Source organism: Panicum hallii, chromosome 9 (assembly GCF_002211085.1).
Source record: "Panicum hallii strain FIL2 chromosome 9, PHallii_v3.1, whole genome shotgun sequence".
NCBI lineage: Eukaryota > Viridiplantae > Streptophyta > Magnoliopsida > Poales > Poaceae > Panicum > Panicum hallii.
The window spans coordinates 12,316,546-12,337,466 of NC_038050.1; the positions used below are offsets into that span (position 1 = coordinate 12,316,546).

General features: G+C 45.4%; 4 protein-coding genes across 4 annotated transcripts; 3 read left to right on the forward strand and 1 right to left on the reverse strand.

Moving 5' to 3' along the window:
• Positions 1-210: 210 nt before the first annotated feature.
• Positions 211-734, forward strand: LOC112875199. Its single transcript, XM_025938959.1, has one exon. The coding sequence runs from the start codon at positions 213-215 to the stop codon at positions 603-605; it is 393 nt and encodes a 130-aa protein (XP_025794744.1). The 5' UTR covers positions 211-212; the 3' UTR covers positions 606-734.
• A 1,473-nt stretch (positions 735-2,207) lies between these two features.
• LOC112875548 (21 kDa protein-like) lies at positions 2,208-3,984 on the forward strand. Its single transcript, XM_025939430.1, has one exon. The coding sequence runs from the start codon at positions 3,084-3,086 to the stop codon at positions 3,732-3,734; it is 651 nt and encodes a 216-aa protein (XP_025795215.1). The 5' UTR covers positions 2,208-3,083; the 3' UTR covers positions 3,735-3,984.
• A 790-nt stretch (positions 3,985-4,774) lies between these two features.
• On the reverse strand, positions 4,775-10,928 carry LOC112875549. Its single transcript, XM_025939431.1, has 7 exons — positions 10,788-10,928; positions 10,555-10,712; positions 10,408-10,463; positions 10,192-10,315; positions 6,585-6,691; positions 5,169-5,235; positions 4,775-5,084 (listed from the first exon to the last, which is right to left on the reverse strand). Exons 2-7 carry the CDS (start codon positions 10,631-10,633, stop codon positions 5,005-5,007), a joined length of 513 nt encoding a protein of 170 aa, XP_025795216.1. The 5' UTR covers positions 10,634-10,712; positions 10,788-10,928; the 3' UTR covers positions 4,775-5,004.
• Positions 10,782-20,836, forward strand: LOC112875546 (tubulin-folding cofactor D). Its single transcript, XM_025939428.1, has 17 exons — positions 10,782-11,452; positions 12,272-12,819; positions 13,043-13,145; positions 13,373-13,549; positions 14,641-14,820; positions 15,967-16,083; positions 16,224-16,328; positions 16,494-16,664; positions 16,785-17,000; positions 17,403-17,601; positions 17,718-17,923; positions 18,155-18,379; positions 18,486-19,037; positions 19,419-19,688; positions 20,006-20,050; positions 20,133-20,315; positions 20,398-20,836. Exons 1-17 carry the CDS (start codon positions 11,186-11,188, stop codon positions 20,686-20,688), a joined length of 3,855 nt encoding a protein of 1,284 aa, XP_025795213.1. The 5' UTR covers positions 10,782-11,185; the 3' UTR covers positions 20,689-20,836.
• The last annotated feature ends 85 nt before the right edge of the window (positions 20,837-20,921 follow it).

A 20,921-nucleotide genomic window follows, 5' to 3' on the forward strand; every position in this document is an offset into this window, starting at 1 on the left:
GATTTTTCTTCACGTAACGTTTCTCATTCAGTGTATGTTAGTTACAGGATCTATTGCAGCTTTGAATCAACGTAAAACTCTCTGCATTAACGTTTACAGGTTACCCAAAAAAAAATCCTATAAGTACCATCTGCCTCACCTCAATCCAACACAGCAAGAGAAGGTTGGGAAGAGTCGCAAACGCCACTATGCTTGCCTCACGAGCCCGTGTGATGCTCCCCCTCCTGTTGGCTCTCCTCCTCTCGACGGCGTCAGCCGCTCCGGCATTACTCGTTCCGGCCGTCGGCGGTGACAGCGGGCCTGCGGACTCACCAGCGGAGGCGCCGACGGCCGTGGCAGCGGCACTGGAGCGGGCAGAAGACGAGGTCGCTGACGGAATCGCGGCGCCGCCGGATAGTCTGACGTTCAGGCCTCGCCAGCACCCCTCCGCGCTCAGCCCGGAGCAGAGGCGGGGCCTGGAGCACGAGGCTCGCTGCGGCCCGCGCGTCCCCGTGCGGCGGGGCGCCTTCCCTTGGCCCGGGTGGAATCCTCGCTGCCGTGGCGGCGGCGGCGGCGCCGCCGCGCCGGCCGGGCACCGCCTGCAGCCTGTGGACGACGAGCCGTAGCGGCGGCCGCGCACCACTCTGACGCCGACATGCTGCACCCTCACCTATACGTACGTACCAGGACAAGATCGGAGGAGGAATAATAAGCGCTTCAAAACTCTTTTGCGATTTGGCGGTTGTGTCATCAAAAACCAATCAGTAAATTTTTGTTTTTTAGGAAAGTTGATTAATGTTCTTGAAGTATTGCACCACCAAACAAATACGTATTTGGATTGCAAAGGATAATAACAAGAAGGAAAGAAAAGCGGTCCCTGCGGGTCTGCACCTGGCACGTTCCGTTGGCAGTTCAGTGCGCTCGCAAGTTATGGATAATACTGTGACAGCCGTGATCGTCTCTGCTTGGTTGCCATTTTGCTAAAGCAGCCGCCTTAGCAGGGGTACCCCACGACGAGGCGTATGATTGGTTGATGGATTGATGAGTCAACACCAGTCATACCTATGCTCTGCATTTCCGCATGAGACCAATCATGTCGAAGCTGGGATTTGTAAAATAGATTAAAATATTTTATATTTTAAATTTAAAATAGAAATATAATAACTTAACAAAAGATTCATAATTTATTTATAACTCTAGCTTCAAAAATTTCTAAAACTGGGTACGAGTAGCTCTATAAATTTTACGAATTTTCTGAAGTTGAAGCCATGCTAAATATGCCATCGGCTCCGGTTCTGCTTGGGAAAATGGAGGATTATTGTATTGAGCAGCCGATCGCCGATGCTAATCCAGTTAGCGCTCTTCTTCCGGGGAAAGCATGTGCGTGGCTACATCTCTCCTCGCGGCGATGGAGTAGTACCCGATTCCCCATGTCGGCCGGGAGCAGCGAGTGAGTGCAATTCAGTTTCCCCGTCATCAGTGGCGCACGCAAAACACAACGGACGAAACCATCGGTCACAGTCTCAGGATACATCGACTGGTCGACGGCTGTTCATACCAGTGCAGGGACGCCAAGCCAAACGCCACAGTAATTTGGCCCGCGCCTAGCTCCGGTCCAGCCGGCGGCGATGGCGACCTAGAAGATGAGGCGGGAGCGCCATTGATCAGGTCCCACGATGTACGCCCTGGAAGTGATCTCATCGTTAGCAGCCGCCATGCGCGCCATCCCCGTAGCAGCCCGCCCGCCGACGAAACAGCAAATAAAATCTCCCAACACGCCGGCCTTCGCGTGAAATATGATGCCGACGACCTCTCGTGAGCCCGGCGCTCGGAACCGCCAACCACCCGTGCGGTGTTGCGACCTCGCGCACGGCCATACCTACAGGCTGCCGCTGGCCGCGTCCTAATCCTCCAGCCCTGCCCTACCCTACAAATCACCCGCGTCCTCATCACGCGCTCAGATCAGAGACAATACGAAACACGGTGGCGGCCGAGGCGGCGCGCGCCTGCGTGAGCGCGCTCGGGGACGCCGTGGGCATGCACGCTGCGGCGGCCGGGAGGGCACCAGCAGGCCGCGAGCGGCAGGGGCGACGGGAGGTTCCAGGTGGACGTCGTGCTGCGGACGTGGGCTAACGGACGACGGCACGTGCATGGAGGGGTTCGAAGGGGAGGCCGCGGGTGGTGGGGGCGGCGCCAGGGGAGCTCCCCAAGACCCCAACCCAACAGGCAACGGCAAGTTGCAGGAACAGCTATTATATATCCTCGCCTATAATTGTGATGTTGATCTAATATCACATCACTGGGCGCAAATATCTTAGCAGTATCTGAAAAATGTCCGCTTGAAAATAGAAACGACTGTGCCGTATGCCTCTCAACTTCAGCTCTGCATGTGCTCACCGAAGAGGAAGAGGCGAAGAGCCGAAGAAGAGAGAAAGCATCTGCTCGGCTGCTCCCCTGTCCTCCATGTCGGCTGGGAGCGGTTTGCAGCTCAGCTTCGCCGTCCCCGGGGTCGCGCAACGGACGAAACAGCCGGTCCGACCGTCACAGTGATTTGTCCGTCCGACGCGAGCCTAACTGAAAGGCTGAAATTCTGAAAAGGAACCTCGCCTCGCGACGTCCCCGCCAGCTTTGGCGCGTCGCCGGCGCGCCGCCGTCGTGGGATCTGAAATCTGATCGACCTCGTGTTCCCGTAGCAGCCAACCCAGCCGTATTCCCGGGCACCCCCCCGCGTCGCTGTCTCTCACTGGCTAGGCACGCCCAGGCCCCACGCGGCCGCGCAAAAATCTCCGCGCGCAACACGTTGGCTGATGCGTGCGTGTGTGCACGCAGCAAGCGGCGTCGGCAAATCAGCTTGCCTGGCTCCTGCCTCGTGCTCCGTGCGCGCTCCACACAAGAAGGCTGGAGCACGGCCGGCGTCGTGTATTCGTCCAGCCAGCCATACGTATAGCCAGCCGTATGGGCCGCGCGAGACCTTATCCTCTTGCCCCTATAAAATCCGCGCCCGCTCCAAATCCCGCCATCGTCCACGCAAACTCTGAAACCCGTACGTGCGCCACACGATAACTCAATCAAGAGGTAGCGATCGAGAAACACGCAGCTCGGACATGGCGCTGCGACGACGCGTCGTCGTGTCGATGCTGCCGCTTCTTCTCCTGGCGCTCTCGATGAGCTGGTGTTGCGGCGGCGGCGCCGCGGCGCGGCCGGCGCCTTCCTCCGACGCCGTGCCGGGCTTCGTGAGGTCGTGGTGCGCGGGGACGGAGTACCCGGCGCTGTGCGACGCGACGCTGGCGCCGTACGCGGCGGCGGTCGGGTCCAGCCCGGCGCGCCTGTCGTGGGCGGCGCTGACGGTGACGCTGGGCGGAGCGCGGGCGGCGGCGGCCGCGGTGAAGGCGATGGCGGCCGCGGGCCGCCTGGCGCCCGCGGGCGCCGAAGCCGCGCGGGACTGCGTGAGCATGCTCGGGGACGCCGAGGACCTGCTGCGGCAGGCGGCGGAGGCCATGGCGCGGCTCGGCGGGCAGAGTAACAAAGGCGGGCGCGCCGCGACCAGCCGGGACGTGCGGTTCCAGGTGGACAGCGTGCAGGCGTGGGCGAGCGCGGCGCTGACGGACGACGGCATGTGCGTGGAGGGGTTCAGGGCGGAGGCCGCGGGCGGCGGCGGCGTGAGGGAGGCCGTGCGCGGGCACGTCGCCCGCGTCGCGCACCTCACGGCCAACGCGCTCGGCATCGTCAACGCCATGGCCAAGCAGATGCCGTAGGGTGGTGTTGCTGCTGCTGCGGCCCTCTTGTATAGGCATGTGTGCGCCTCGTGCATACGTACGTATAGTATACGTCTCCCTGTGCTGTTTGGCGTCTGTAGTAGATCATGATCGCATCTGATTCTGATCTGTTGGTGGGTGGACAAATCACGGACTGCTTGTCGTGTACTGCACCCGTGACCGGACAGTGCTACAAGTTTTGTGTCTCGTCCATGGATTTTTTATGGCATAGTACAGTTCGTTTTGATGAGCTAAAATCGCTAAACTTTATCACATATTAGATATATGCTAAAAATTTTTAGTCTTAGCTAAAGTTTAGCTCACCTATTAGCACTTCTATTTGAATGAGCTAGTGCAAGTTTAAATTTAGCACTTCCATCCATTCATTAGCATTTAGATTCAAACGGACCCAACATATGTGCATGCGTTGTTATTCAGTTCTATAAGTAAGAGATCTGTATCTGCCACTCAGAGCAAGAAGAATATACTCTGCTGTCATGTGGGTTTGCTTCGGTAGATTGGTTATGGGAGACAAACAGTGGCTGTCCATTTCTACTGCTCGGATCAACTACAGCTACGAGCACCGCACAATAATACCGGTGACCAGGACAGCTAGTACAAACCATCTTGGTTGAGTGCAAGCAAGAACTCCTTTGGGTAGTCTTCCATCGCACGAGGCACGGCTCTAAACCATTGTCTTGATACCGTTGCAGCTGCACACACCGGAGCCTTTTCAGTGCCCAAGCCGCCGAGCCCTGGTCGGTAACAGCAGAGTGAAAGGTGTGCAGAACGAATCCGGAGGCTTCTTCCCTGCAAACGCAACGTTCCAATCAACTGCAAATCCACAAGGCCATGAAAACGCAGCAAAACAAACGGACAGGAGCAGTTAGAGGTCACAATCAAGAGTTTCGTACAGCAGTCGTGATAGCCGAAGATATCGAACGTACATCGCCATCCTTTCGTATGCAGGACTAGATTGATGGTTTGCACCCTGAAGGTGATGCTTGCTGACATGATAACAGATTACCAACACATCATGCTGAGATGTTCAACAGAAATGTTTCATTAGCCTTTTTTGCTTGCAAAATGCAACAATCACTATGAATTTTCCACATCCAGCGAAAGGGAAGGATGAAACAAGCAACTCTGATTGCTGAGAAGGCTGTACACCAGCTGCCTCGTTACAAGTCTATAGAACTTGATAGATATTCAACTCGAAGTTTTGTATCATTTCTAATGGTCAAGCACATAGCTACAATGTCATTAACACTCATGAAGCTCTCTTGGGAGGAGACATGTTCTGCAGAAGTCTGGTAGTTGTAGCTATAACCACCATTTGCAGCAGGATACCTGACAAAGTGGAGGGTAGACCATACAAGTTAGCAACAAATTCTTTGACTGTAACTTAAAAGAGATTCAGGAGCTGGAACTTACCAAGAGCAACTCGAACGGCATCAAACATTTCATAGCTTGTGATGGCTTCTGTGTTTTGCTTCATAATCTAGGCAAAAAATCAAATGCAAATATATGACGATATTCATAATCCCAAAAGATAGTTGCAATCATTACTTCGTTGCACAAAGGCATGGAAAAGGAATTGCAATGTGCAAAAGTGATGCCTCACTCAATTCCACCAGTTGCAGGAGGTGGAAGCGAAAGAAAACAAAATTGTGGCCACAAATTGACTAACACCAAAGATTACCTCGAGTTTATCTGACACTAGAATACTTGCATGAACATGATAGCTAATTTCAGGATGGAATGTGCAGACCTGAGCTGTTGCTGGTGGAATTATTGAGTTTAAGACATGTGTATCATGTTATACCTGTCAACTATGTCAGCCATGTGGGCATGCCACTGAAAGAGACAACCATCTTTCACATTGATCCAGATAATACCATCTATCCTTTTTTTTATTAAAGAAAAAAAATAGAGGGACCTATCGACAGATATTTTTCTTCTGCCAAACAGGCTTATGTCTTTTCACCTCACTATCAAACTTCTCGAATCTAATGTCGTTATGAGCTTTACATGCAGTGACTCTGATGCTCTATCATTACTCAATGTGGCGAATCCAGCTTCCTCGTAGCTGGATCATCCCAAAGACTTGGCCCTCTATTTGTCAGTCTTCTGGCTGGCGACATAAGTTTCTGTAATATGGAGTCACTACAGATAGACTCAGTGGCAGAGATATTTTTGCCCTTTTTTGGTGCTGATTTGATACCTGAATCAAAGTTTTTGCTGGGGACTGGATATACCAACAATATGAAGCTACCAATTAATGCACGTTCAGTTTATTCAGCAGTAAGCCAGTAACTAGAAGCCAGGTCTAAATTTGGGTGGATAATTATTGCATCTAACTTAAAACAAGCCAAGACCATGTAGCATTGAAGTATCGAACACTGCCCATGCAGGGCCAAGGTTAACTCCTTTCAGTCTCATTCTTGTAAATGTACTCCCCAGGGGGGACTTCAACTAGTGGTTATCTACCTATAAAGGTTCTACAAATGGGTAAGATTTGCAAGATTTCTACTATACCTTTGGTTAGTTCACAATTGCACTAACCAATGCCCATCTGACTCTCGAGCATGATTCTGGGAAGCCGTTACATTAACAGGACTAAACTGAGAACAACAAGACTATATTATTACTGCTTAAGTAAAACCTCTACAACTGAATTTTAATGAAATAACAGTCTAATGGGGCAGGCTGCTTCATCAAAAGTTGAAGAAGGTTGAGCTCATGCTTTACTTGGATAGCATCAAGAGGCAGAAAAATAATAAACTCACAAGATATACATACTCACACGCATCTCGCAAAAATCTAAATTCTGAATTTTAGAGCCCAAACCTTCGAGAACAATTCTGAGCGGATGATGCACGTCACAGAGAATGCAACTGCAATTGATGACAAGCTTGTGTAAAGCCGAAGCAGCACTGCCATAGTCCGCTTTCGTCCTGTGAAGTACCAAATAGCAACATCAGCTAAATATAATCAATAATCTGACAAAGGGTAATTGATTGGAAAAAAAGGAATGAAGGTGTTAATTTCTTTAGCTGTCCAAATGACAAAGGTGTTTAGAGAAAATATCATAAATTTATTTTTGTGGAGATTGATGCAATTTACTGGTTCTTTTGGAAGGCAGTGAGGTGGAGCTTTAATGCCTACCAGCTGATCCTAAATTCCTAATACAATGGCTAAGAGTACAAGTGGATATAGAACCCTGGGCAGAGTTTCTTGATATGGATGCTAAGCAGATTTTTTTTTTCTCGAACGCGCAGGAGAACTGCGCATCAATATATTAAGAAGAATAAAAAGGGGGTAAAGAGCCCCCAAAACAAAACTGTTACAGGATTGAAGGGTCTGTAACACACCCTAAGATTACACTCTAAGCTGTCTTTCTAGTGAAAAAGGTAGGACCAGACCACAGGACCCAAGACCCAACAAGAACTAGGAGGTGGGAGCCAGGGCAAGGAGATAAGTCACTCCTCGAGCCCCTGCTACTGACCACTGCTGTGCTTCTTCCTTAAAAGCCGAGATGACCCTGGTTAAGTTAGGGATCCCTCCATCAAAAACACAATAATTACGATGTTTCCAAATTAACCATGCTCCCAGGATAATGATTGAGTTGAATCCCTTTTTTACTTGACCAGAAAACCTGCTGTCTGCTTCATCCCACCAGTCCACAAAAACCAGATCATCCATTTGAGGAGCAACAGCTTGCAGCCCAAAGAGTTGCAGAATGCTATACCAAATTTGCCGGGTGAAAACACGAGACCAGTAGGTGGTCTAATGTTTCACCTACCTGATCACAGAGTGGACACTTTGGTGGGTGATTAAGCCCTCTATGTGCTAGTCTGTCAGCTGTCCAACATCTATTGTGAGCTACTCCACATGAAGAATTTGCACTTCCCTGGGGCCCAGCTCTTCCAAATCTTTTCCCAAGGATTGAAATGTGCGGCTCCAATAAACAAGGCCTCATAAGCTGATTTAGTGGAGTGCAGGCCAGAAGCTGAGAACTTCCAAATATGTGTATCTTCCACCTCAGGTTGCAGTTCCACATTTGAAAGAAGCTCCCAAAGGTGAAGGTATTCGATCAGAATGGGCAAACTCAAGGCACCTCTTATATCTGAGATCCATCTTCCATCAGCGATAGCATCATGAACTGATCTTTTTCTTGCTCTGGCTGCTATAGAACTAAACAAATGTGGCAGGGCCTGTTCCAAGCTCTGACCAAGCACCCATCTATCCGTCCAAAAACGAGTATTTTTTCCATTACCTACTACTGTCTCAACAGCCATAGCAAAGAAGGCTTGGACTTGAGATTGAGCTTGGACGGGGAAGAAAGCCCAAGCTTTGTTTGGTTCTGTTTTCTGCAGACACAACCACCTGAGCTTCAAAGCCCACCCCAAATTTTGGAGATTAGAGATACCGAGGCCACCCAAATTCAGTGGTCTGGCGACCTTTGGCCAAGCCAGCAAGCAATGTCCCCCTCTAACATCTTTTCTTCCCTTCCACAGAAAACACTTTCTTATCTTATAAATTGCCTTTAATGCCCAAGGGGTAGATCAAGTGCCATGAAGATGTAGATCAGCATTGAGGTTAGAACAAACTGAACCAAGACCATTCTCCCAGCTTTAGTAAGCAGGTCGGCCTTCCAGCTTGGGAGTCTGTCTGCAATTTTCTCAATGATGGGCTGAACCTGTTCTTTGGTAAGCTTATGGGGAGAGAGGAACCCCTAGGTACTTACAAGGGAAGTCAGAGAGCTGGCATGGCAAAATTTCCTGCAGGACTGCTCTGTCATCCTCATTACATCTTATGGGAAGAACACTGCTTTTCTGTAAGTTTGTTGTAAGGCCAGATGCATTTCCAAATAGCTGCAGAATGTCTAGAGTGATTTCAACGTCACTAGCTGATGGTCGCAAGAATAACACCACATCATCTGCATATAAGGAGATCCTATGCTGCAAGGCTCTTCTGGCAAGTGGCTGCAACAGTTGTCCATCTGCAGCTTTCTTCACCAAGTGGCATAACGCATCCATGACCAAAATGAAAAGCATCGGTGACAAAGGATCACCTTGCCTGAGACCACGCTGATGCTGTATCCGCTCCCCCGGAGAGCCATTCAGTAGCACTTGAGTGGAGGAAGTGGCAAGTAAACCACTTAAAATATCACACCAAACTGATCCAAAACCCAACCGTTTCAGAACTTCCAGGAGAAAAGGCCATGATACCGAATCAAATGCCTTATTGATGTCCAGCTTTAATAGGATACGGGCTTGTTTTTGTTGGTGTAGGAATTTTGTAGTATGTTGGACCAACATGAAGTTGTCCAGGATGAAGCGACCTTTGATGAAAGCGCTCTGATTAGGAGAGACCAACTGATCTAAAGTAGCAGCAAGCCTGTTAGCTAGGATTTTTGTTATGAGTTTGGCAAAAGAGTGCACCAAGCTGATGGGCCTGTAATCCTTGATGTTTGAAGCATCCTCTTTCTTTGGCAGGAGGGTGAAGAAGGCTGAATTGAGTAACTCAAAATTAGCAAACTTTCTGCTCCAAACAGCCGAAATTGCAGCCATTATATCCAATTTTATGGTCTGCCAGCACACCTTATAGAATTTGCCTATGAAGCCGTCAGGACCAGGGGCTTTGTCTGAAGGTAGGGAGTTGATTGTTTTCCAGACTTCTTCTTCCGAGAAAGGTGCATCCAAATCACTGAGAGCAATGTTTGGCATGTCTAGTTCTGACAAGTTAACTGTCACTTCCCTGTCAATGCTCTTTCCCAGCAGATTACTGTAGAAATCAAAAATATTCTGCTCTTTCGCTTCATGCTTAGTAAGAACTACCCCATCATCAGTTGTGAGTTTAGTAATAAAGTTTTTCCTTTTCCGGTGGCGAGCATGAGCATGAAACAAGGCTGTATTGGCATCGCCCTCACTGAGCCAACTGATGCGAGATCTGCTTCTTGCAAAATTGGTGATCCTTAGGTGCACCTCCAACCCTCTTTAGTTCAAATATTTGTGCTACTTCTCTAAAATGGAGGTCCTATTTTAGAAAATTAGCACAAATATTTGAACTAAAAAGGGTTGGAGGTGCACCTAAGGGTCACTAATTTGCACCCCTAGAATATAGTAAACAAGCTTGCTGGTTCTGGCAAAAATACATCTGAAATTCCTAGATAGTTGATCCAAATTCTCCCTATGTTGCTAATCAGAAACCACCTAAACAAGATGCGCATCAATGAACCATAGACAACTAATGTAACATTTCCTATGTCACTGCCCCTTCAGTGCCAATGTGCCATGGATCCTTTTATTGAACTTGAGACTTGTAAAGTTGTAAGGCACTAGTGCAATTTTCTTCACTCGAGGCTGAGAGATAGGTCGATCCAATTCTTTTTTGGTAGAAAATATAAGGACGTATGGAATCAGAGCAATTGAAGTTAACACGGAAATATCACCTAATTCCCCCACCACTAGAGCCAGCAGTCCCGCGGCCGCGGACAGCACGGCGAACTTGTTCACCTCCTTCCCCTTGGACAAGGATAGCAGTAGCAAGGCGCCCCCAGCTACCTGGTGCAGTGCCTGCAGGAAGCAAACCACGCGCACACGTCAGATCACCGCCAACGACGGCAAGAGATGGAGGAGTGAGTCCAGTAGCCGAGCTGTGCAGTCACCTGCACGAGGATGAGGCGCGCAAGGCGGGATCTGCCCTCGGCAACCCTCTGGTACCCTGCAAAATCGCGAGATCGCAGAGGTTAGGAGAGAGGTACCCACGAGGCGTTGGACGGGAGGGTTTGGGGATTTGGGCGGTGGATGCTTACGGGATTCGACGACCATGCGGTAGGAGAAGTCGGAGCCGTCCGTGCCCGAAGGCCGGCCGGAGGCGCCGTGCCGCTGCATCGCCGGCACTGACGGTGACGAGGATGCTTCGTCGTGGGGAGAGACGAGTTCGCAGAAGGCGCCCAGCTACCCTGTCGGCCTGTCGTATTCGCGTCAGCACTTGCGAACAAAAAGACGCCTCCTGACTGCAAATACGGAAACTGAGATTACATACGGATTGCACTCGGGAGGAGTCGAGCTGCCGGTCCTCGACGTGGTCGGTGAGCTTGTCGAGCGCCTTGCTCTGCTGCTGCAGGTCCTTTGAGTCGGGCGCCGCCGTGGTGGCGGCGCAGGAGTCCCTCCCGCGGCTCGCGGCGGTCGGAGAGGAGGGGGAGGGCGGCGGACAGAGAGGAGGGGGTGGGCGAGGGGCTGCGCGAGGGGCGGGTCTCGGGCCTGCGCGAGGGGAGGCGGAACCGTCGAGAGGCGTGGGCTCGGGGTGCCAGGCGGATCGGGAAAGAGGGGGTGGGATGCGAATCGGACGGTGGGACGCGGATCGGACGGCGCAGTAGAGTAGCGCAACCTCGCACACCACCACGGCGCCACCAGTCAGGCAACCACCCCCGAGCTCCGGCGATGGAGGAAGCCGCCGCCGCCGCCGCCGCCGCCGCTCCGGAGCCTAATGCTGCCACACCAACCCCACCGGAACCCGCGGGGGATGCTCCCAGCGGCGATGCCTCGGCTGATCCTGCCGCCGTCGCGGACGACGAGCACGACTCCAAGGAGGTCGTGCTGCGCAGGTACTTCCTCCAAGAGTGGGAGCTCGTCTCCGCCATCCTCCGCCGCATCGTCGCAGCCGGCGGCGTCGCCGAGCCCGCCGACGTCCATAGGATCCGCTCTATCGTAAGCACTCTGCTCTTCCTGTCTCCAAATGCTCTCTGTCGCTGAACCTTACACAGATCTATGAGAGAAGAGCGTGCAGCTCTGGAAGCAACATTAGCTTTTGTTTGGTTAATTGTTGGTTAGTGGAGGTTATAATTTTCTACAGTGCTTCAGCGTCTGCAGCTAGATGCACACAAGCAAAATTCGAAGAGATGATGTGAATTTCAAGTAGCCTTTCCCACAAACCCCCTGTTTTAATTATTTGCTAAGCACTAGTTGAGTAGTCTAGGAGGCAATTTAAACTGTTTGGTTGAGGTTAATCTGCGAATGCCCTTGCTATTGCTAATATAGAGGATAGTGAGCGCAAAAGCTGAAGAGTAAGCTGAGCTGGGATACAAATGATTCACACGAATCAATCCTAAGTCCTAGAATGTTTATGAATTATATTCTGCTTTTCCTGGTGAAAAATATGGATATGGGAGGGAGTTACGACTTATGATCTATTACCACCATTATAGGTAAAGGTAAGAGTCAATGTCCACATAACGTGGAAACTTTAAGCATTAGGAAAACTATAACAACTGCTATATTTGGATAACATGGTCTTCGGAGCACAATTTTGGCCACTACTTTCTACTGTAATATTGTATTTGTAAAACCTAGAAAGTTGTACTATTGTACTAGTATGAAAGCACTTTTCAGAAAAGATCTGAACATATCTTCTTCATATATCCAATCTTGATATTCGTAGAGCATCAATCTTTGAACTGACTTTTTGCCAAAACTACCATGCTTAAGAGCTCAGTATGATAAAATTTTATCTTTCCTGTTGAGCAATAGATGGACAAATATCAAGAAGAGGGTCAACTACTGGAGCCATACCTGGAGAACATTGTCTCGCCACTTATGTCGTTGGTTCGGTCAAAGACAATGGAACTTGGTGCTGGCACCAATGAGCTCCTTGACATTATCAAGCCTCTGTGTATCATCATCTACACCCTGGTCACAGTGTGTGGGTACAAGAGTGTCATCAAATTCTTCCCTCACCAGGTTTCTGATCTAGAGCTTGGGGTTGCTCTCCTTGAGAAGTGTCATACAATGAGTTCGGCAACTGCTCTTAGGCAAGAGAGCACAGGAGAAATGGAGACTAAATGTGTTGTTCTATTGTGGCTTTATATACTGGTCCTGATCCCATTTGACATTTCCACTGTGGATACAAGCATTGCTACTACGGATAGCATGGATGGGACTGAGGTTGTTCCGCTTGTGACAAGGATATTGAACATATGTAAGGATTATCTCTCCAGTTCTGGTCCAATGAGAAGGATTTCAGGATTATTGCTTGCAAGACTCTTGACTCGTCCTGACATGGCAAAGGCTTTCAGCAGGTGATTTTTGTACAACTCACATGTATTTATGTTTTAAGTTGTTGTAGTGACTTGTATCTTCAAAAGTATCCTACCACTGGAGGGTTCACTAAAATGAAGATTTAATTTTGTGAGATTATCAAACATCAGTAACAACTTCTACCCGCTTGACCATTTCATTGTAGTTTTATCCAGCATTATATTGGGCAATGTTTTGAGTTGTCGTACTTCTCTTTATTTTCAGTTTTATGGAATGGGCACACGAGATGTTGTTGTCTGTCACAGATGACTTTGTGGATCAATTTAGATCCATTGGTATAGTGGAAGCTTTAGCGTCAATATTTAAGGTTTGTATGTACCTTATTTTTACTTCTTATTCAGTATTCTACACATGTGGTGGATATGTCTTTGCCTTCATAGCTTTTCTATTTTATTTGTCTCTTAATAGGAGCTCTTTTACACACATGATTCTTTTTTGTGGTTGTCAACAGGGGATGAATGTGCGCATTTGCTTTCATAAATTACATATTGTCCATTTACATTGATGTCTTCCTTTTGGTTCCTTTTGTTGCAGATTGGTAACCGTAGAGCGTTGGATGATACTGTTTCTGGTGCTTGGAATGATTGTTCAGTTGTGATGAAGACTAATGTCTCAGCCAGGAGTCCACTTCTTAGAAAATTTCTGGTGAAACTGGCCCAGCGAATTGCTCTCATTAGCTTGCCTCCACGTTCGCCGTCATGGCGGTATAAGGTTTTAAATATCTTATTACTGTTATAAAACCGCAGCATTTCCCAATCACGATTGTTTTTCGACTTCTTTTGTCTAAAAAAGATGCCAACAATATGGTGTTTAAGAATTATGTTCTTTTTAAGGTGACACATGCAGAGCATCTAGATTGTTTCACTCATGCATGTGTCCTTTGTAAAGTTACTAGGACATATAGTATGACGTAGAAGTGGTTTATCGCTGGAGTACCTGATACTTGTGTTTCACACATAGTTCACTTAGAATTTAATAGGACATCTGATTGGCATGTGCTTCCAATCTGATTATATTGCATGCACCATGCAAAACTCCAAATCATATCCAAATTCTGGAAAATTGTTCACTAAATTGAGATATGTGAACCACTCATATAGTAGCAGTTGGTGAAGAGCTTCTCTACTATGCTGAAGCTCCAATGCCTGATCAATTAAGGAAACATTCATAGCTTGATCACAAAACTGTTCATAGGGATATGCTAACTGTGAACGGCAAACTTCTCATGAAACAGTGGCTTGATTAAACACTTTCACTAGAAAGCACTATTTCTTTCTTGGGATTGATAAATGGGGGGTTGTTTCTGAGTTGAAATATGTCAGAAATTAGTTTCGGGTGAATATTTATGCATATACTTTTCTTAGCATCGAAATGCTTGAACTTATTAATATTTTGGATGTATTTCTAGAAGGAAGTTCATGTGTATGCTGGATTTACATTTGCGGATACAGTGCTCTAAGTAGTTGAATCTTGCAAGAATCTAAACATGTATGAAGAAACTGTCTTGGAACATTGGCATAGACATGTAAGGTATCAGCTAGGTGGCAATAAACTGAAACAAAAGCACACTATGTACTTAGGTATGTCACCTGCTTTGCTAGATTTTCCGTGCCAGTTTCCCAGATGTCTAATAAAGAGCGAAGTAATCAAGAATTTATGTCATGTTTTGCATCTTTGTTTTATGGAAGCAGTACTGGGAAATGTTTTCATATTTTGAGCTGTTCTTCAATCTAGTTTTCTATGTTTCGGAGATTGTAATGTGATATCTCTACCACAGTGCTCACTGTTTTAACCTCATGCAGTCAATTAACAGTTCGCTGGGTGCAAACCTTTCAAGTTCTACTACTGGAGAAGCGTATTCAAGTGGATCAAGCGAACAAGCTAATATTGATCAGACAGACATGTGTTTGTTAGAAGATATGGATGTACCAGAAATTGTTGAAGAGATTATCGACTTGCTGTTGACTGGTTTGAGGGATTCGGTATGTTCTTGACCTGATATTATGCTGCAAACTTTTAATTTGTTCTCTAGAACGTGGTAGTAATATTTACCGAATTATATGATGTCTTCTACGTACATGGCAGTCCCATTGTTTGTGCTCGAATAATTATAACAAGAATAGTAATTATCTCTTCTTGCTTGCTGGTGAATATCTTTTACCCCCACCCCCCCCCCTCCATATCTTAACAAAGACATAGCATTGTATTGTTCTGTATGTTGGAGGGAAAAAGCCACACAGGCTTTTTTTAATATATAGTTATTTGTAGAATATAATTGAACTTTAACCTCCATTAACCAAAACTTGGTTTAATTGCTTAGAAGAGAGTTGATATTTTTTTTTTCCTGTGGAGATTCATGTATGCCAATCCCCTCGGATAACAAATGCGGTCAAGTTTGACCGACAACAGTTTCCAAAGTGTTTAGTTTCGAAAATAAAAAGCATATGAGTATATTTGTGTCCACGTACTTTCATAATATGTTTTTTCTAGAATACACAGGAGAGCTGTGTATCTTTTGTATTAAAAGAGAAGGAACGAACCAAGTACAGACGTACTTCCTTTAGGGGAAACCCAAACTATCACTCAAACTTACATAACAGAAAAAAAGAAAAGACGACCAGCTGTCAGATTTCTTTCATAATCTTATACTTATAAGATATTATAACTATATTCTAATAAGCAAAAATATTGGTCAAAGTCGAAACTCGAATAGCATAAAAAGATGATGGTGTTAAGTATGTATGACTGGATGTAGTTTTGTGAACTGGATTACTTCAAACCACCAACACAACTGCCTGCTCTAAGGACTTCTTCTGCAGCAATGGTGGTACCTAAAATGAATAAGGCAATTGTGTATATGAGGAACTGTGTATACAGTTGGAGTCGTGATTCACTGCTTCATGTACTTTCGGAGAACAGTAGGGAGGTTGCTCCACGTACTTGTTATTACGATTCTTTGCATGTTAAAATGCCAAAGTCTTATTGGGATATGAAATGCAATTAGTAGCATTGTCATCGCAGATGAAGTTGTACTGAGGGATTGCTTTCGTAAATTATTCATCTTTTTCACTTAGCATCAAACACTGCTGTTCTTGAACTAAAGCTAAATGTTTTTTATTTTCTGTCAGGACACAATTGTAAGGTGGTCTTCTGCCAAAGGTATTGGTAGGATAACTGCACGTTTAACACCTACATTGTCAGAAGAAGTTATATCATCAATCTTGCAACTTTTTTCTCCTGGGGAGGTCTGTGTATAACTTATGAACTTCGCAACATCCTTTGATTGTTCATAGAAATATATCAGTTTATCTTGAGGTTAGCAAACTGCTAGTTTTCTCAGCACCATATTACTCAAGTAATAACTTATGCCTTTTGGATTCTGAAGGGTGATGGTTCCTGGCATGGAGGTTGTTTGGCCTTGGCTGAACTTGCTCGGAGGGGGTTATTGCTGCCTTCTAGCTTTCCTGATGTTATTCCTGTTATAATAAAGGTGCATAAGTAACATGATAAGTAGAATAGTAATGAATGATGCCCTTTCCTTCCTTTATTTCATTTTGTACATTGTAAGACAATTACGTATTTATACCTATGTTTAGTGCTGGTTCAGTAAGATAAGTTCACTGTCTCAATTGATTTTGATGATATGCCTTTGCAGGCTTTACACTACGATGTACGAAGAGGTCCACATAGCATTGGTTCACATGTAAGAGATGCAGCAGCATTTGTTTGTTGGGCATTTGGCCGAGCTTATACCAATTATGATATGAAGGCTGTCCTGGAACAACTTGCTCCTCACCTTCTAACAGTTGCTTGTTATGATCGAGAGGCAAGCTTATTTCTGATTTAGTTCTACATTTGTTGCTTCCAGATGTTTTTACCTCTGATCCCATAGTATTTTGACTAGATGATCTTATCTTACCAATCCTTATTGTCGATGTGATGGTAGGTTAATTGTAGAAGAGCTGCTTCTGCTGCCTTTCAAGAGAATGTTGGAAGACAGGGAACTTTTCCACATGGCATTGATATTGTGAATACAACAGACTACTTCGCACTGGCCTCTCGATCAAATTCTTATCTGAATGTTGCTGTTTCTGTTGCTCAGTACAAGGAGTATCTTTATCCCTTTGCAGATGAGCTACTTTGCAATAAAATAACTCACTGGGTACTGTAGTTCTCTGCAAGTATTTATGGTTTGAGTTAGATTTCTTTGTTGTTGCCAGTTTCCACACTTTTTTGCCTGTGCTGCAATTGCTATTAGTTTCTCGACTTCTGCATTCCTTACCTGTAACTGTTAGCTGATTTGGGAAATTGAAGTGATTCCCCTCCCCCCCAACCCAAGTACCAATTCTGTACTGCCTTTCATCAGGCTCTTTTTTCACATACTTAGAAGTTTTTCCCCCTCTTCTTTCACTTTTACTGTGTATTGCTTCAATATGCAAATTCTGTTTTCTGTGGAGTGCTGCTTTCATGACACTTAATCTCTTGCTTCTTTTCATAAATTTTATGAAGATGAGCTTGCTATATTTCAATACATCGTTTAGGCTGATTTTTCTTTCTTTTCTAGGAGAAAAGCTTGAGAGAGTTGGCTGCTCAGGCCCTTTCTTTGCTTGTACAATATGATATGGATTACTTCGGTGGACATGCGCTTGAAAAGTTAGTTCCGTGCACTCTATCATCGGACTTGTGTACTCGCCATGGAGCCACTTTAGCTGTTGGTGAGGTTGCTTTAAGGTTGTACCAACTTGGTTTTACCTTTTCTACAGGTAAGTTATGTAATTGTCATGTATATTATATCTTGCACTTTTGTGATACTTATCATTTGAATATTGTAATATGCTTACCTGAAAAGTGACCTTGCATCCGTATCTTTATTTTTAAGACATGCAGAAAGCTTTGTCGGGTATTGTTCCCGCAATAGAAAAGGCACGCCTTTATCGAGGCAAAGGAGGAGAGATTATGCGCTCCGCTGTTTCCCGATTCATTTCATGTATTTCTATAGCTGGAATATCTTTGAACGAGAAGATAAAGAAAAGTTTATTAGAAACACTTAATGAGAATTTGAGGCATCCCAATTCTCAAATACAGGTGAATTTTCCATTTCCTCAATGTATATTCACAGAAAGAGTGCCCCGCAACCCAACCTCCAAAAAAACACCACCACTAAATAAATAAATAAATAAAGAGTGCTATCATCTTACTAGTTGGTCGTGTGATTTGATACATAACCAATCCCTTTTTTATTTGTACACCTTTACCATGACACTAACCATCTACTCTTGTAGACTGAATGTTTCTTTTTTCACTATTTTTGTCCAGTGTGCTGCTGTTGATGCATTAAAACATTTTATTCCAACATATCTGGTATCCTCTGGTGAAAAGATTGCCAATGATATCATTTCAAAATATTTGGCACTTCTAGACGACCCAAATGTGGCTGCAAGACGGGGAGCCGCACTGGCCCTTGGAATATTACCATACAAATTCTTGTTATTGAAATGGATGCCTGTCATGAATAAGCTCTGTAGCTCATGCACAATTGAGGTAATGGAATTATCTTTGATATTTCAATATTAAAAAGAGAAGGAATAATCTATTGCTGTTGTTCTTTAACACCGGAACTAAAACTCCCGTGGGATCTGGTTTGTAGGATAAGCCTGATGATCCTGATGCTGAAGCACGTGTGAACTCTGTTAGGGGGCTAATTTCAGTTTGTGAAACACTAACATCATCTTTTGATCAGAGCTCAAATAGTGGAGATTCTGTATATGCATATATAAAAGATTATGTCATGCGAGCTTTATTTACAGCACTTGATGATTATGCTGTGGACAACAGAGGAGATGTGGGTTCTTGGGTACGTGAAGCAGCAATGGATGCACTGGAACGGTGTACGTTCATCCTCTGCAGGAGAGATATTGCTGCTTTGAGAACAGCACCAGCTTCTGGCCATGAGTCTGAACTGAGTGTAATGGAAGTAAATTCAAGTAGTAGCACACACCAGCTATTTGATTCTGGAGTTGCACAGGATCTGGTTGCAGGTATTGCAAAACAAGCAGTTGAGAAAATAGATAAGATGAGAGAAATAGCTATCAAGACCCTGCAGCGAATTCTGTACCATCAGGAACACCTCATCCCATTTATACCTCACAGGGAACTGCTGGAAGAGATTATTCCCAACAGCACAGATTTAGAGTGGACGGTAAGTGTTAGTGAACTGGGAAAAAATCACACCTAGTTTTGGCACTTGTTTATTGTGACTTACGAGAATTACCTGTCCTGCCTTTGAATTTGATCTTTTTAATGTCGGTATCTAACCATATTAGTTTTGTTGCCAATTGCCATAGAAATTAGTCATGTTGGAAAGAATTCGTGTGTGTGTGTGGGGGGGGGGGGGGGGGTAGATCTACAATAATGGAAGTTTACCCATAATTCCATCTATTTTCTTTAATAATTGATGTTTTCAATGAATATATAGTTGCTTAATAACTTGAGCACTGATTTAACTGTCACCAATTTGTTCATAATTTGAGCTGTGGTGATATTTTTGTTTATTTAACTGATAGAAATTTTGCCTTATTAGGTTCCTACTGTATCATATCCACGATTGGTGAAGCTTCTCCAAGTCAGCTGCTATAGCAAGTCTGTGCTCTCAGGGCTTGTCATTTCTACAGGTGGATTGCAGGAGTCTTTGAAAAAAGCTTCAACATCAGCTTTAGTAGGGTATCTCGAGGATTCAGATATCAATACAAATTGTGAAGGGAAAAGTAGAGAGTATCAATTGAGTTGTGACCTTCTATGGGTACTACAGCATTACCAGAAGTGTGATCGTGTGATTACTCCCACATTGAAGGTACAGAGGTTTATTCACATCGTCTGATGACATCATATTATGCGCCTAGATCTTTCATATGTTGCATGTAAATTCTATACTTATTATTGTTTGCATAGGGCTTTGAATAGCTTTTCATTTTTGCTGTTGTTTATCTAAAAAGATGTGTTCTCGATCCAAACTCATGTCTACTCGTTGTAACGACATCACAACTGGTGCTGCTGATTTAGTTCTGGTTTCATGATTTAAATAGTAAAAGTTCACATGATTGTGCATTCTTGTTTCCCACATGTGATGTTATACATTTTTTTCTGCTAACAAGGACCTTGTATTTGCAGACTATTGAGGCTCTATTCAGTAAAAAGGTTTTCTTGACCAGGGAGGTGAGTTTACTCAGCAATGCACTAAATAGTTACAGAATGGTGAGAGGCTGACTTTGTTATATCTTCTGCTTTTTCAACACAGGGATATAGTGAGTTCTACAGTGGACTTGTAGATTCGGTGGGCTCCGAACTGAAGGGGTCAAAAGATTTCACAAAGTTATGTGCGGGCCTCTCAATCCTTGGATACATTTCTTCACAACTGGATGGAACTTGCACCAAGGCATTCTCTCAACTTCTCACATTCCTATGCCACAGATACCCCAAGGTAACATCTACCATTTCTTGCCTGAGAAGTGCAGAACTCCATCCAATTATCAGTTGAGCTCAAATGCCCTGCAATCTAACAGATCCGGAAGGCTGCAGCCGACCAGGTGTATCTTGTGCTGCTTCAAAATGATGATCTTATTCCATCAGAAAATATGGATAAAGCCCAGGAATTACTCGCAGATACGTGCTGGGAAGGAAATGTGGAGGAAGCAAGGCGCAAGAGGTCACAGATCAACGAGATGGCTGGTTTCAGGGTTGCCACTTCACTTAAATCTGAAAATCAAGAAACTGGACCTACCGATGTGCGTAACACTGTTTCCACCGATGAAAACAAATCTTATTCATCGTTGGTTGATTTCAGTGGATACTAGGATGCAGGAACCAGTAGCAGTACTATTTTGGTTTTATACGTCACAAGCATGTACTGTTTCCAAATTTTGGTTTGTGCTGTTTACAAAATTTTGCTTCCGAGTGGAAGGGCCTGATTATGAAGAGGTTGGACGTAATATTCAGCTACGACATGCGATTGTATGGCCAGGGTTCTTCCAGAGCAATTGGCAGCCAAGGGGCAACTCAATTATCAGTCAAATTAACATACTTAAAT

Excerpts from the sequence above, each read along its gene's own strand:
- LOC112875199 (XM_025938959.1), top strand. The coding sequence starts at position 213 with ATGCTCCCCCTCCTGTTGGCTCTCCTCCTCTCGACGGCGTCAGCCGCT.
- LOC112875549 (XM_025939431.1), bottom strand. The coding sequence starts at position 10,633 with ATGCAGCGGCACGGCGCCTCCGGCCGGCCTTCGGGCACGGACGGCTCC. Across the intron at positions 6,692-10,191 it reads TCTAGTGGTGGGGGAATTAG|GACGAAAGCGGACTATGGCA; the intron begins GTGATATTTCCG and ends GGTACTTCACAG. Across the intron at positions 5,085-5,168 it reads TGCCGTTCGAGTTGCTCTTG|GTATCCTGCTGCAAATGGTG; the intron begins GTAAGTTCCAGC and ends CCACTTTGTCAG.
- LOC112875546 (XM_025939428.1), top strand. The coding sequence starts at position 11,186 with ATGGAGGAAGCCGCCGCCGCCGCCGCCGCCGCCGCTCCGGAGCCTAAT. Across the intron at positions 12,820-13,042 it reads ATGGCAAAGGCTTTCAGCAG|TTTTATGGAATGGGCACACG; the intron begins GTGATTTTTGTA and ends CTTTATTTTCAG. Across the intron at positions 18,380-18,485 it reads GTAGCTCATGCACAATTGAG|GATAAGCCTGATGATCCTGA; the intron begins GTAATGGAATTA and ends TCTGGTTTGTAG.
- LOC112875548 (XM_025939430.1), top strand. The coding sequence starts at position 3,084 with ATGGCGCTGCGACGACGCGTCGTCGTGTCGATGCTGCCGCTTCTTCTC.